This window comes from Cyanistes caeruleus, chromosome 2, assembly GCF_971803275.1.
Source record: "Cyanistes caeruleus chromosome 2, bCyaCae1.hap1.1, whole genome shotgun sequence".
Lineage (NCBI taxonomy): Eukaryota > Metazoa > Chordata > Aves > Passeriformes > Paridae > Cyanistes > Cyanistes caeruleus.
This window is the reverse complement of record NC_141702.1, coordinates 53,797,213-53,811,176: the sequence shown is the minus strand read 5'-3', so window position 1 is coordinate 53,811,176 and position 13,964 is coordinate 53,797,213. Positions and strand designations below refer to the sequence as shown.

Genomic DNA, 13,964 nt, shown 5'->3' with positions numbered 1-13,964 from the left:
AATTTTATTAGCACTTATTCATCATTGACATGACATTATGAAATGATATTAATTACAGACAAGAGTAATGATATTCCTCCCTCATAACAGGTCTTACTTTTGTTCTGGAAAGTGTAGGTTACCACTATAATATGATGACCAGCAGGAAGAGGAAGTTAGGCGAAAAAACAAAAAGGAACATAAGTCCCTCAAATCAGTTTTGAAGAATGCTTTGTCGAAAAATCAGAGGAAAACAAGAATAATACATTTGCATACACACATTTACATATGTAAAACATTTGATCAGCAGGACAACAGGGAAATATGGCTTAGAAAGGAATTAAAGACTGCAGAAAGAAGAGACAGGCATGTGCACACACAGGGCACAGTGGTAGAGACCAGAGTATGGGTATGGTGAGAGTTTAAATGCTGTATCCATTCTTTTATGCTAAAGCAAAACACAAAGTGTTTACTGCTACCCTCAATATACGAAAATACTAAAAGCATTGCATTCAGGCCTTACTACTATAGTACAATTAGAAATTCTACTCAAAGGGAGTGTTCAAGGCATATTAAAGGTAGCAAAGGATTGAGTAGAAGAGGCAAGAGATACTAACAGCAAACATTTGCCAAATACCTACATCCAAATGTTTTCAGTCAAAGGATCTGGGTGTTTATGTCAATAACACCATTAAGCAGAAAAGGTAAAATTGTTAATTCTGCTCTAGAAAAGATAACAAAATAGAGTGAACAGGGAATTCTCCAACACCGGGATTTTGAAAGATAACAACAGGTAATCATCATCTCCCAAAATTCTCTATGGCAAACAAAGGCAGGTACAGCACTTACAAGTGTAAGAGAACTTCAACATGTGCCTTTCTATTGCCTTGCTAGAACTTACCCTCCTTGTAACAATGGGATCAATTTCAGCTGGATCTTTGTGTGCAAACATCATTAGATCAGCATTTAGTGTCCGTATCCTCTGGAATCTCAGGCGAATAAAGCGAGCAGAGGTGAATTCCAGTAATTCACGTGATGGATCATCAGCGCTGGGTCGTCCATTAATTAGAGAAGTGTGAATCTGAAGAATTATTAAAGCAGTAAGGATTACATTACATTACATCAATGTTGTCACAGTTAGGCCAACAAATATAATTACAGGCATTGTGTTAATGCATTTGTACATGCAGAATAACTTCTTTCATTTGAAAGTACATTTTCCCCAAAATATTACATGTGTCCACAGGCCTCAGCTATGAAGAGTCTTCATAATAAAAACATTTAGAGCAAAGGACAGTCATCAGCTACAAAAAGACTGAAGCACAAACTGTGTATGTGTACCCAGGCCCTAAAATAGTGTCCATGCTGCAGGCAATTCACTTCTCTCCTAGTCTGAGAATAGGTAATCATACAACCAAACGGGTTCAGAAATCTTGAGTTAAGGGAATGTATACTTGGAATGGGATTCAGAATTCAACAGGGGTCAGTTTGCACCTCTTGGAGTGATCATCATCAAAAGGCTTTTGAACTTTTGAAATACTGAAAACTACAATGGCTAGATGAGACAAACTCAGCATTCATAAGCACCTCTCCTTTCCCACTTTCTCTTTACACATCTTCTTTGAATCTTTTTCTCAGCAAGGTGAAACAATTTCCTGGGTTGCAACAATTTTCACCAGGTCCCTGAGGATAGTCTTTATCACTTCTGAGAACTTTGTTTAGCATTTGTTTTTCCAAAGACACTTCCACTCTCTGCCTACACTGTGGTATCTGTAAAGATTACCTCCCCCTTTCTCTGCCCGCCCTATCCTAAGGCCTAGAAATCTTCTAGGTAAGCTCTGAGGCTCCTTCATAGAAACTTTCCAACCTCAACTGAAGCATCAAGGGTAAGGCAAACAAAAATAAGAGATCTTCTTCCCCTCCTGTCTTTGTAGCTGGTCATGGCACACATTAGCTCTGAATCAACTAAATAAAGCAGATGGGCTGCTACAGAACAGTTCTTGGAAAAGGCCTACAAGAAGAAGCATGTCAAGTATAGGAAAATACTGTTAATGAGCACCTAGAGGGAGAGAGGAAAGAAACCATTAATTTTCCTGTATCCTCAAGTGCTAAATTTTAATTGGGGCATTTTTATTACAGGCTGGTACACTGAAAGAATGTTCAGATGCTAAGCCAAATGTGCAGAACATTGGAATGAATGAGTGAATTATTTATTCTTTGCAATGAACATGTGTCACCTCATACCTCAGCGCTCTGAGTGAGCGGTCAGGCCACACAGCCATTTCCTATCATTGAACATGGTCATTTCGCTGCTGGTTTAGGCAAACAGCTGCACTCCAAACACCAGCTGGCACTCACTCAGCAGTGGCTGCCTCACACTGAGGAAAGAGACTGTAAATCTACTGCTCCCAGGAAAGCAGCAGCTCTTGTTTCCTGGAGTTTTTGGAGGTGCTGGATAGACTCACTGAACAACTGCTGTCTTGCATTGCCTATGTGATACTACCAACTCACTTATTTATCTCAAAGGCAGGTGTCAAAAAGATGATGCCAGACTCATTTCAGTGGTGTCAGGATCAATGGAGCAATGTCTCTAAACACAGGAAGTTTCATCTCAGTATTGAGGAAGAACTTCTTTACATTGACAGTGGCAGAGCACCAGCACAGGCTGCTCAGGGAGGTCATGGACTCTCCCTCTCTGGAGACATTTAAAATCCACCTGGATGTATTTCTGTGTAACCTGCTCTGTGCGACTGCTTTGGCAGGGGGCTTGGACTAGATGCTCTTCAGAGGTCCCTTCCAACCCTAACAATTCTGTGATACTGTGATTTTTACTACTAAGAGAGAAATCCTAAACCTCATCATGTCCAGCATTCTGCTCCACCAAATCACTGGGAACCACTCTGCCAGGAGCAGCCATCAAGTATATCTTGCCTGTGTATGAATCAGCACCTCTGTGTTTCTGCCACATGTTATGTCCAGGAACAGGTGATATCACTACCTCCTACTCAGATCATACCAGGACAGCCACTGAGCTCTGACTCAGTTCTGCTCCTGACTACAAGTAACTAAAGGACACAGCTGGAAACAAACCAAATAAAATGCTATGAAAAAGACATGGTGCAAACAAAAGGTTATAATAAAAACCCCAGAGGAAGCAAGGAGGAGGTCCTGAATGAGAAATGTCTGGCAAATAGGACAAAAGCAGATGACCAGAGAACTACTCAAGTCCCTGGTGAAAAGAGAGAGAACATGTGTGGAGAGAAAACTTCAAAAGACGCCTAAAGAAGGTGGCAACAAGTCAAGTGGAAATTGACAGATCTTTCCAAAAGAAGGAGAATTTTAGCAAAAACACATGCCTGAAGATTTTTTTGCATAATATTTACTTGTGAGCAAGGAAACATACTTATTCAGAGTATTTTTTCACACCATCACTGTCTTCCTTTAAAACAGGATCCAAGAGATTTTTTTTTATACAGCCAGAAAACATACATGGGTTATGGTTTAAAGCAATAGAATACTAAACACTGAACTTTGATATTCCAGAGATAAAGAAGAAATAAATCTAAAGTAGTGCCTTGCTCAATCTGATAGAACAACAGCATCATGGTGATAAGCAGCATGGCAATCTGAGTATCTATTCAAAGAGATAAAGTTTTTGGGGGTGGGGGGAGAAAGATGTAGGTGAAATCACATATCAAAGAAAGAAGGTGCCCACAGAGAGTTAGAAGTATTAATCACAGACACAGCTTGACCACAAATGACACAGTTGACAATCAGCAGTCACACCTTTTGATTATTTTAAAAACAACAAATTTGGTCTTAAAAATAAAACTAGAGGAATTAATTTTAAAATAGACCCTATTTTTGAAAGAATCTATCTTCCAGTAGTTCGTTCAGCTATTTGGCAAGGCTAATCTAGTAAGATGATGATTTCCATTTATGTTATCTTTAAGCTTTGTCTTTAAATGTTTTACAATTTCATTTAAAACAACAAACAATTAAGTTCACATAATTATTGAAATGCAGCTATGTCCTGCATGAAATATTGCAACTGCTTAAGTATGTACAGCAAAATGAAACCACAACTAGAAAATTCAAAACTGGATAGTTTTATCAAAATGAATATGAAAATTTTACACTGATAAAAATAATTACTCGAAATTTTCTCCTCCTATAAACATCTGTGATGAAATCATTCATTTCTTCCTAGAAATATTTAGAATCAACTTGAAAACTGTCCAACCAAGTTGTTCCTATTCCTTGAAAAGAAAATAAGGAAGAAATTAAGAATACTTTAGAAACATCTGTCATTAATCAGAAAAAAAAAAAGTAAGAATCTTAATTTAAAGAAGTTTAAATAGGTTTAGATTTACAATATTTTCAATATGACTCTCCCAATGAGACATCACTGAGTTTTTCCAGAGCACACTTACTCTCTTCATCTCCCTCCACTATCTTGCACCTGTTTGTAAGACACTGTTCCCAGGACAGTGTGTTCTCAATCAAGACTCTAACGTGGTCCCTGCCTCCAAGTATTTTTGAATTGGACTTGAAAAGTGTCCCAGTGAACACAATCCTCACTAAGCACCTACCACTGCGCCATATAAGATCATCACAGTGCTTCCCGTATAGCTCCTGTGAAGATTAGCCCCCTTCCACACATCAGCTACGGTGCTGATGGCCTGCGCACACTCCACGGTTCTGCAGCAGAGCAAAGATCCAAAGCTGAGTCTTCCAGGAAAATATTAATACTTTAATCTACTCACTGGGCTGCTGCAACTTGGATAATCCAAGTCCCCATGACAGCACAATGTCAAATTCTGTTCAGGTTTTTATTTACCATTTCCAAGACCGAAGAAATAATCATAATCTTGGATTCTAAATGGAAGATACTCAGATTTCAATTTAAGAAAACTAAAGAAAACTTTTCCTTAATGAGGCATTTGTCCATCACCATATTCCAACAAATGGAATCTTTAGGAATCTCTAAATTCCTAAATGTTAGGAATTTAGGCCAGAAGAAAATGGTTATGAAGGACTATAAGAAACAGAGCATTTAGACACTCATCCCTCTAATACAATATGATCACTTCCTCTGACTAATCAGTCTAAGGGCTTCCTGAGCTACAGCATGAATCTGACTCATAGCATTTAATGTCTAACAGTTCCCCTTTTCTGTATTTATAGCTCTACTCCCTTTTTCAACCAAGAAAATTTTCTTCTTAAAAAAAAAAAACAAACAACAAAACCCCAACAAAAGTAACTGTTTCTGGCAGGGTTATTCTTTGTTTGATTGTTTTCTTTTTCCTTCTAAACCTGGAACTCATAATTATTTAATTGAAAGTATTCTAATTTTTCATTTGAGAAAATTGTGAGCAGTCAACATCTTTTAATTTTTAAAATTCAGTATGATGATAAATCAACTTTTTCTTATCTGAGAACTGTGGAGGATATTACAAGTTCTCTGCTCTGAAGATAATTTAGTCTAAGACTAGCCCATCAGCATTCATGCATAATTCTTTTTACTTCATACATATATTACTTTGCTTTTAGCAACACTCATTTTCATACAGTACATTTCATGTAGTATCATAAGCTGCTAATAGAACAAATTATCTTAAATTTCATATTAACAACAAATGCTGCTATTACACAGTTTTCTGATTTTTTAGATTGCCTACAAGATTGTTGAACAACAGGGACACTACCAAATATATTCAAAGGGCATCTCGAGTACATTAGAATCCCTGGACCATGCCAGAACCTAAAGACCTATCCAGCTTGGCAGTCTGCCCCGTACAGCATCCAAGCCAGTATGCTAATAGTAAGATGAAGGCAAGCATACATAATACTTCCTCAGGGATTTGCTAAGCTATAGGTAGTTTCTATCTAGTAGTAGGTAGTTACATCTGGTAAGCCTCAAAAGATTTCAGTTTCAGTCTCACCCTAAATCCAAGTCACCTTTCAATATCTTCACCATCACTTAATTAGGATTTTCTCATCTCATTTATGTGTAGGGAAAGAGATCCTTCCTTTGCAATTTTAGATCTGACACATACTATGCTCTCTTAGTACTTCCAGTTCTGAAATTGGAACAAAGAAATGTATCTTTCTACCAGCTCTATTCTTCATTTCATTTCTTTACTTACTAATTAGCTTTGCATGGGTATCAGGCTTCCAGATCTGTAGTTTCCTCGGATGACTAAGGAATGCTACTAAAAAAATAGTGTTTCATTTGATGCTCCTCGGTTACAGAGATTACCTGACAGTGAGGAGTTAAATAACAACTGTTATAATTCACTTATTTTAGCCTTGAGTTCCTTTTCCCTATTCAATTTATCAATTTTTTCTGCACCTCTTCAGTTAACAACCTAGTTTGCAACTGTTTCTCCAACTCCTCTCCTGTAAATAACATTTCCAGTGCAGAAACCCTCCTGACAGTCTCTATAGAAAAAAAATTATTCGAATTAATTAATTTAGTTTTTCAGCAATGACCTTATCTTTCTTGAATGCTCTTTGATCATCTCTCAGCCCACCAAATCTCTGGCAGACTTCCTGAATCTGATGTGTCTGAAAAAAGGTTTGTTTCAACTCAGTCACTCAGAAACTTTTTCACATCTTTACTGCAGTTTAACATTTCATTTGCTGGAACTTATTTTCTTACCTCTTTGTCTTATTTGCAGGAAAAGATATGATGCCCATTTACAAATAAAACCAGTTAATTTTGATATCTGTTTTATTTCCTTGGTTTATGCTTTAAACATAATGTATGATTTCTGGGACTATTCTAAAATGTAGCATTGAATGTGTGTGTAATTACGTAATTACTTGACAGTTAATTAATCAGACCAGGATTTATATTCTGTTTTCAACTAAACCATGTGTTCCTTTACTATCTGCATGGAGGACATTCAGTTTTTTAAGAAATACTCTTGCACTGCATTTTATTGTGACAGCTAGAGAGCCTGCCAAAGGGTTGTAGAAGGTTGATATTACACTCTTAGCCTTCCTTCAGCAAGAACAGCTCAGTTCCACACGTCTGGGCAGTTGCTGATACAACATTAAAGCATTGCTGTCCCAGTTTAGGTGCTGAAATTTAGTTCACAGAGATCTCATACACCATTTTATTTCTGCTGACTTTCTTATGTTATTAAATCTATAGTGCCTCTCCTCTATAAGTCAGTCATTCCTAAACAGCTCCTTTTTTTCTGTCATGCCTATAGTATCACATTTTTTCAACACCCTTTAAAGGCTGGTATTAATTATAAAGGTAACATTTCTCAGCTGCTGGGTCTGGATACTGGGCAACACTAGGATCCATCCAATCCTAGTTTCTGTAACAAAAACACCTGAAAGGGCCCGCAGTGTGCTCCAGACAGGTGATGGTGAGACCTACCACTAGAATTTCACAACACATTTCATTGGGTTTCTGCCAAGGAAGAAGTGACAGACAGCTTAAGAAACTTGTTGCTATTTTTGGCAGTAGACAAGTCTCATATACCGATAAACAAGGACTTGTTTAGACTTGTAATAGTCTTCAGAATAAAGAAAATTATTACCCTGCACCCCACCAAATACTTTTTAAATGTTAACAAAATCTCCCTGGGATTTCTCAAGTCTAAGCAAATCCTGCCCTCTCAGCCTCTACTTACAGGACTGACTCTCCAAGTCCTTGTCTTCCCAAACTTTTGCTGGACTTGTTCCAACATGTCCCTGTCTATCTGTTACTGAGGAGCCCAGAACAGGACTCAGCTCTTCAGCTGCACTCTCATCACCTCCCTCAACCTGCTGGTGACTGACTAATGGAGCCCAGGATACTCTTGGCTTTCACTGCCTGCAAGGGCACCCTGCTGGCTTCTGTACACCCCTACTCTCCCTAAGCTTCCTCCCAGTGCACCTGGGTTATGTAGGCACAGCTGGCTCACATCTCATTGAACAGAGCTCTCAACCCACTGCGTGCTACCGGGCACTGAATTGTCATGTAGCTGCCCATCTGCAGGCAAAGAAGGGACCCCTCTCTTGGTGTCTGAAGTCACCAGTTTGTAGTCTTCACCCTCATCGGAGTCTCCATTTCTGGACCAACAGGCACAGACTCTGCCTGTCTCTCTTTTTTTTGTATAGTGGTGGCTTCAGGCTGCAGAGTGAAGCCACAATAAAATTGAGTTACTCACTCTTGTCACTCTGATGCTGTACAGTCTACTGGATGTCTACTGACATCCCTCTGCAGTCCTCTACTTGGTGACACAAATACCCAAACACATCACCCATTCTGAAGGCAAGGACACTCTCTCCCTCAACTTCAGCAAGGTCCCAGACAGTTCTTGAAGTCTCAGAGGTTAAAATCTGCATTCTGGCTCTGGAACTCAGCCTGAACTGATGGCTCTGCTGTACAGGGGCAGCTGTGGCAGCCAGTACTGAGGACTGTGCCCAGACTGTGTCTCACCACCATGGCTGAGCACCCAAAACCACTCTTTCCACCCCTCCTTCTGTGCGTGTTTCTGGCATGAGCTGATATGCAAACATGCATCATGTTAGCTGCCTCTGTTGTTAATGCAACAGTAAAAATGCTGCCATTTGGCATAATGTATATTATCAACGGCTGAGTAACTTAAAATTAACACATTTTAACAAAGTTTTTAAGAATTTTAAGTATGTACCATGCTCTCATACAAATTTAAAATACTCATATATGAATCCAAGTGCTGTATTTTTCTACTTAGAGCTTTGGTATTTGAAGCCCATTACTTTGCCAAGCAATTTGAGTGCAATCAATCTCAAGCTGTTTGTAGGATATAAAAAACCCCAGCTGTGTGGCTGTGTGGCATGGAGTTTTTTTGCTCACTTTCTTTGCAAGAAAACAGCACCACTAACCAATATGCTTTTCACTGATGATAAACTGGAAGACTTAATTCTTTCATAGAAAGAGAAATCTACTTAGTGTAATTTGTTACAAGGATGGAATGGGAACATCATCCTACAATAATTTTTGGCTAGCAGTGGTAAAGAACTTCCTTTGTTCAAGTACTCAGTAGTTTATTTTGTACACCATATCAAGGATCTGGGCTTCAGCCTTGGTGCTCTGTGTAAGGCAGTGGTCTGACCCTAAACTATTGCCAAGAAAGGTCAGTGTCTCACTAAATTCTAATCTCTGACAGCAGCATACAGGAAAGAAAAGTTCCTGTCCTGCACAAAAGGTCTCGCAAGTTGATAATGGGAGTGGAGAAGACAAAAATGCCAGCATTAAAATGATCTAATGGGAAAAGTACCCCATGATTTACATTCTCAAGTTATGCAAGCACATTAATATGAAGATGAACAATGCTGAAAATAAATTTTTCAACAGGTGATTCAGTAGCTCTCATAATTCTCCTACCCAATACTGCTTTTAATTATCTGTTGCAAATAGCTCATTTGCAGTAGACAGAAAATTACTGCTGATTAATTAATCTCTTGGTATCTTATATTTAATCCCTAAAGACAAAATTTCTGTGAGTTTTCTTAGTGCAAGACCTAACATATCATTAGAGTTGATTTCACAACTAGAATAGTAGATGGAAGCATATGCCACAACTCAGCATTCAATTTTTCTTCATAAATACATATTTATAATAATTGTGTATAAGAAATGGCATATTTGGCAAATTTTGCTATATTTCTAATAAACATCTCACTATCTTAATAAATTAGTGGTTTAAGTAAGTGGTAAGTGAAAGCACAGCTCCCTTCTGTGCCTCACTAATGATTACAAGAGCTGCTTGAAATGCAATGCTTAAACTTGCATTAAAATGTCAAGGGCTATGCATGTCAGTTGTATCTCAACTAATTCATTCCCCCTAAGAATACAGGCAAATGTCAGTTTAACAAACTGTTAAGCAAATAGTATTGTGTCATTGACAACTATACCCTACAGCTTAAGCTAAATAGGGCTTCATTGCTTCAGTTTTGATTAACTTGCTTTTGTCATTTTTCTCTTTCCAATTTCACTTGCCTATTCAAGCCACTGCTTTTTTATGGCTCCTAAAATTCTCCTGCTTGTCATTTTTAGACAAAAAGCAATTTGTCAAAGACATCACCTAGCATACTTGTAAACAGACTGCTCATTGTCAGAGCAATAGTTATTAATAAATCACAGAATAATAAGAAATTTGATTACCTTGGAAGTGTATTTAGATAATTTCAAGCTTTTATTTTCTTGTTGTAACCGTCTTACATAAGTGGAAATATTGTTGAGTTTCAGCAACAGTTATGCCTACCACAGTCTATGAGGGACTCAGACAAGATGCAAGGCCTGGAATACTGCACACAACCATGATGGTTTCTGCTCTATTGGCTCTTCTAGGTGTACTCAGAAGTGAGACTTCTTCTCCTAAGGCAGCAAGAAGTTATTTTGTACTGATGCCAATGGCAACTCTAGCTGCAAACCAGTTAGGAAAATTATGTTAGTCCGAGTTTTAATCAAGCAGAGGTGAAATACCTAGGCACCAGTGAGTTAAACATGATCACCTCTCTGCTTAAAGGATGAAATGCAGTGGTCTGTTAAACACATTCTCCAAAATCACTCAAAAAGCACAACATTAAAATCCAAAGTATGCTATTTTTTTAAGGAAGCACTGAAGTGAGTTAACATTACACAAAAAGTGTATTTTTTCTTTACTAGTTTTCAAAGTAGTACACCTCTTCTTGGACAATGATCATAAATGAGACAAGTAATTTCAAAAAAAGAAAAAAGGGAAAGTTTTGTAACTTGTAAGTTTTCTTGGACATTATAATGTTATAATTGTAATAAAAGCATTCTGATCCTCAGATTTAACTAAAAGGCTCCTAAGTATGCCAAACCAAACAATATTAAAAAAACTCACCCAAACAACACCCATCCCCACTTTCCTACCACGATTTTATGGTTTCCCTTATTAATTGTATGAATATCTGAAAAACTCATGGCACTTCACACTATATTTTTCCTCCTGAATGAGACAGACCATGGAATTACAGACAAATTATTGCCAGTACAGCATTGTGACCAGTAGAAAGAAAATCCACAGGAACTTTTAACAGCTGTAAGCAGTTGCAAATGGCTGCCAAAAACAACTGCTGATGTAAAAGAGGGAGAATGTGAAGATTTAAGCTGTTCAAACAGTAAACAAGTACATCTGCTCCTGAATGCTATCATTAAATAAACTGTGGTAATATGCTTTACATTGATGCAACATTCCTCTTTTTAACCACAACTCTGAAGAATTTTAGACTGGAGCAATTTGAACAAAACTATTTTGGGTTTTTTTGTGATGGAAATCCATGTGTGGAAAAGTTCATTACAGCTACTGTATAGTGTTGGACTCAAAGTTCTAGCAAAACCTGTGTCATGTCATTTGGAACATAAACTGATGAATGCTTTTGAAAACCAGATGGAATCCCTGTGAATGGTAAGCATTCATTTCCTTTAAAACCATTTCTAATGATTTAAAAAGAAAGAACAAATAGGACATTCAATTGTAGAACACAACAAACTTTGATGCCTCTCCAATTGTGAACTTGACCTATTCAGACTTCAGAGATATTTTACAAAGCTACTAGAAGAAAAGTCAGGGGAGGGAAAAAATCCATTTATGAGTAGCACAGAACGAACAGTCCAGGCAAGGAATGTCATCAGAATCTTCTGTAAAACACAGGAGATTAAAGAATTATGTGCATGAAATGTGCTTTTTGCTCTTTGCTCCCATCATGATTAATTGTTGGAAAGTTACAAAAATAGTAGTGCTTACTTTAATTACAAAAAACTACACTTGGCAGGGTTTTGTCAGACTCTCTAATGTCTGGATTTTTCAGATTTCAGTTATGTTACATGATACAAAATTATTTATATAGTCAACTAGTGTGCCGGTTTTGGCTGGGACAGAGTTAATTTTCTTCACAGTATCGGTTTATTACCACAGTGTGTGGCTGTGCTTTGGATCTGTGACGAAAACAGCGTTGATAACACAGAGATATTCCAGCTACTGCCGAGCAGCGCTCACACAGCACCAAGACCTTTTTAGCTTCTCACCCTGCCTCCCTCGGTGAGGAGCATGGGGGTGCTTAGGAGGTCAAGAGGGGGACACAGCGGGGACAGCTGACCCAGCTGACCACAGCATATCCCCCACAACGTGATCAGCAGTAAAAGCTGGGGAACAAACATGCCAAGGCCTTTAAACTGTTCTTTTGGATCTGTTTTTCCTTCAGAAGATCCTCCAACTTCTAAAACAAAGAAAAGCTCTACTGTGGCTACTTTGTTATGTACCTCAGCAGGAAGCTCAAGCCACAGAGACCACCTGTCATGGATTTGCTGTCCTTGGCACTCCTATCATATCTCACTTGGCTATCAGCTTTATTACTCTGATGTGCTTGAAAATGCTCCTTCTCTTTGGATCTTTTAGGCCTCCAGCACAGAGATTTTTTTGGTAGGAAAGGGCAGAAGTTTGGTTCTTGACTCTTCATTTGCCTTACTGCAATTTCATATCAATTTGCAAATTTCATATTTTCCTTGCTTTTTTATGATGTCTTTCAGTTTCTAATGCCTGTTAGTACTCAGGTATTTTATGCTGCTACCTTTTTGGATACTCTAAATCTATTATTTTTTGCAAATAGCATGCATAAACTTCTACATATTAAAAAGAAAACATAAAAATATATTTCGACCCTCAGAGATTATTTTATCATTTTTTACTCTCTTTCAAAAATTCCTTAATATTAAATAGTGAGAATATTACTGCCATTTTACAGAACAGTCTTTAAATAACAGTATTTTGAGACATCCTTCCTTGCACCTTTTCTCAGAATATTTTGAGTTGCATCCCATATTCTTAGTTGTACCATTATGTTGTTCCTTGAAAGAACATTCAAAGGGATTTAAAAATCAGCCTTTGTGACAGTTACCCAGCCAATGGGAAGCTAAAAATAGTTTACTTTTTCATTGTAGTCAGATTTTTGCCTTTATTTTTGGCTTCAGAGACTCCTTACGTAGTCTCACTATCTTGATTAAATAGTACTGCAGTCCTAACTTTTCCTACACTTCCTCAGGAACAATATATTTTATCATACGATATATGATAAAATATGTCAGTTTTCTTTGACAGAGAATTGTTTGCTGAGACAATCTGTCTACTTACCCGCATTGTCTCTCTGCTGTCCTCATTCAAATGTTCTTGGCTCCAGACCTCAATCAAATAATTTGATTTTTGAAAAATATGAATTTTGAGTAATCTGTCCATTTTGGTCCACAGTGTTTATTTGACTAACTTTGCTTTTATCGAATTTCTGTGACATTTACCATTTAAATTGAAAATTCCAGGTAAACTACTCTGTTTGGTTTTTATTTTCTTTCTTATACAATTCCTTTGCACGGACATGAAAACATACCTACATTTGGCCTCAGGCTGACATTTTCATATCTCCCTGCTTCAATGAGGTTTTAGTGATTAAAGTTACTCCTTCCTGTAGTCCACCTATATTTTAATGAATTTCTCCTTTAAAAAGAAACAAAAATTTTTGACAATTAAGCTTATTTTTTTGCCCAATAATTTTCCATGGTATCAACTAATTTAAAAAAATAAATAATAAAAAAAAACCCCAAAAAATACTACTACCCACAATGATCTTCAGGTCCTCTAATCAAACAGAACACAAAAAGCCTTCACCAAATACCCACTACTCTTGTTCTGCTGTCAGAATGAGATCTATTACTGTCCAAAAATCTGCTACCAGACCCTACAAGAGAAATTTGGATCATTCAACTAAATAAAAACAGTTAAGCATACTAGTTCCCTTAGGAATGCTGAAAGAGAATGCTGAGTTATAAACTACATTTACAGGCATGACTCCTTTTAAAATGAAAAAAATTTGCCACAGATCTACACATTGACCTGTAACACATCTCATTTCAGTAAGCATTGTGGTCAATAAACTATGGTGCTAAAGAGAAAAGGTACATCATTTAATCAATTTAACTT

At 37.4% G+C, this 13,964-nt stretch overlaps 1 protein-coding gene across 4 annotated transcripts in view; it reads right to left on the bottom strand.

Moving 5' to 3' along the window:
* LAMA2 (laminin subunit alpha 2) overlaps nucleotides 1-13,964 on the bottom strand; it is a 336,473-nt gene that overhangs the window by 214,979 nt on the left and 107,530 nt on the right. For all 4 annotated transcript variants that reach the window (XM_086877039.1, XM_086877040.1, XM_086877041.1 and 1 more), the window contains exon 5: nucleotides 881-1,060. In XM_086877039.1, coding sequence (XP_086733165.1) covers nucleotides 881-1,060 — 180 coding nt within the window. The remainder of the gene's footprint in view (nucleotides 1-880; nucleotides 1,061-13,964) is intronic.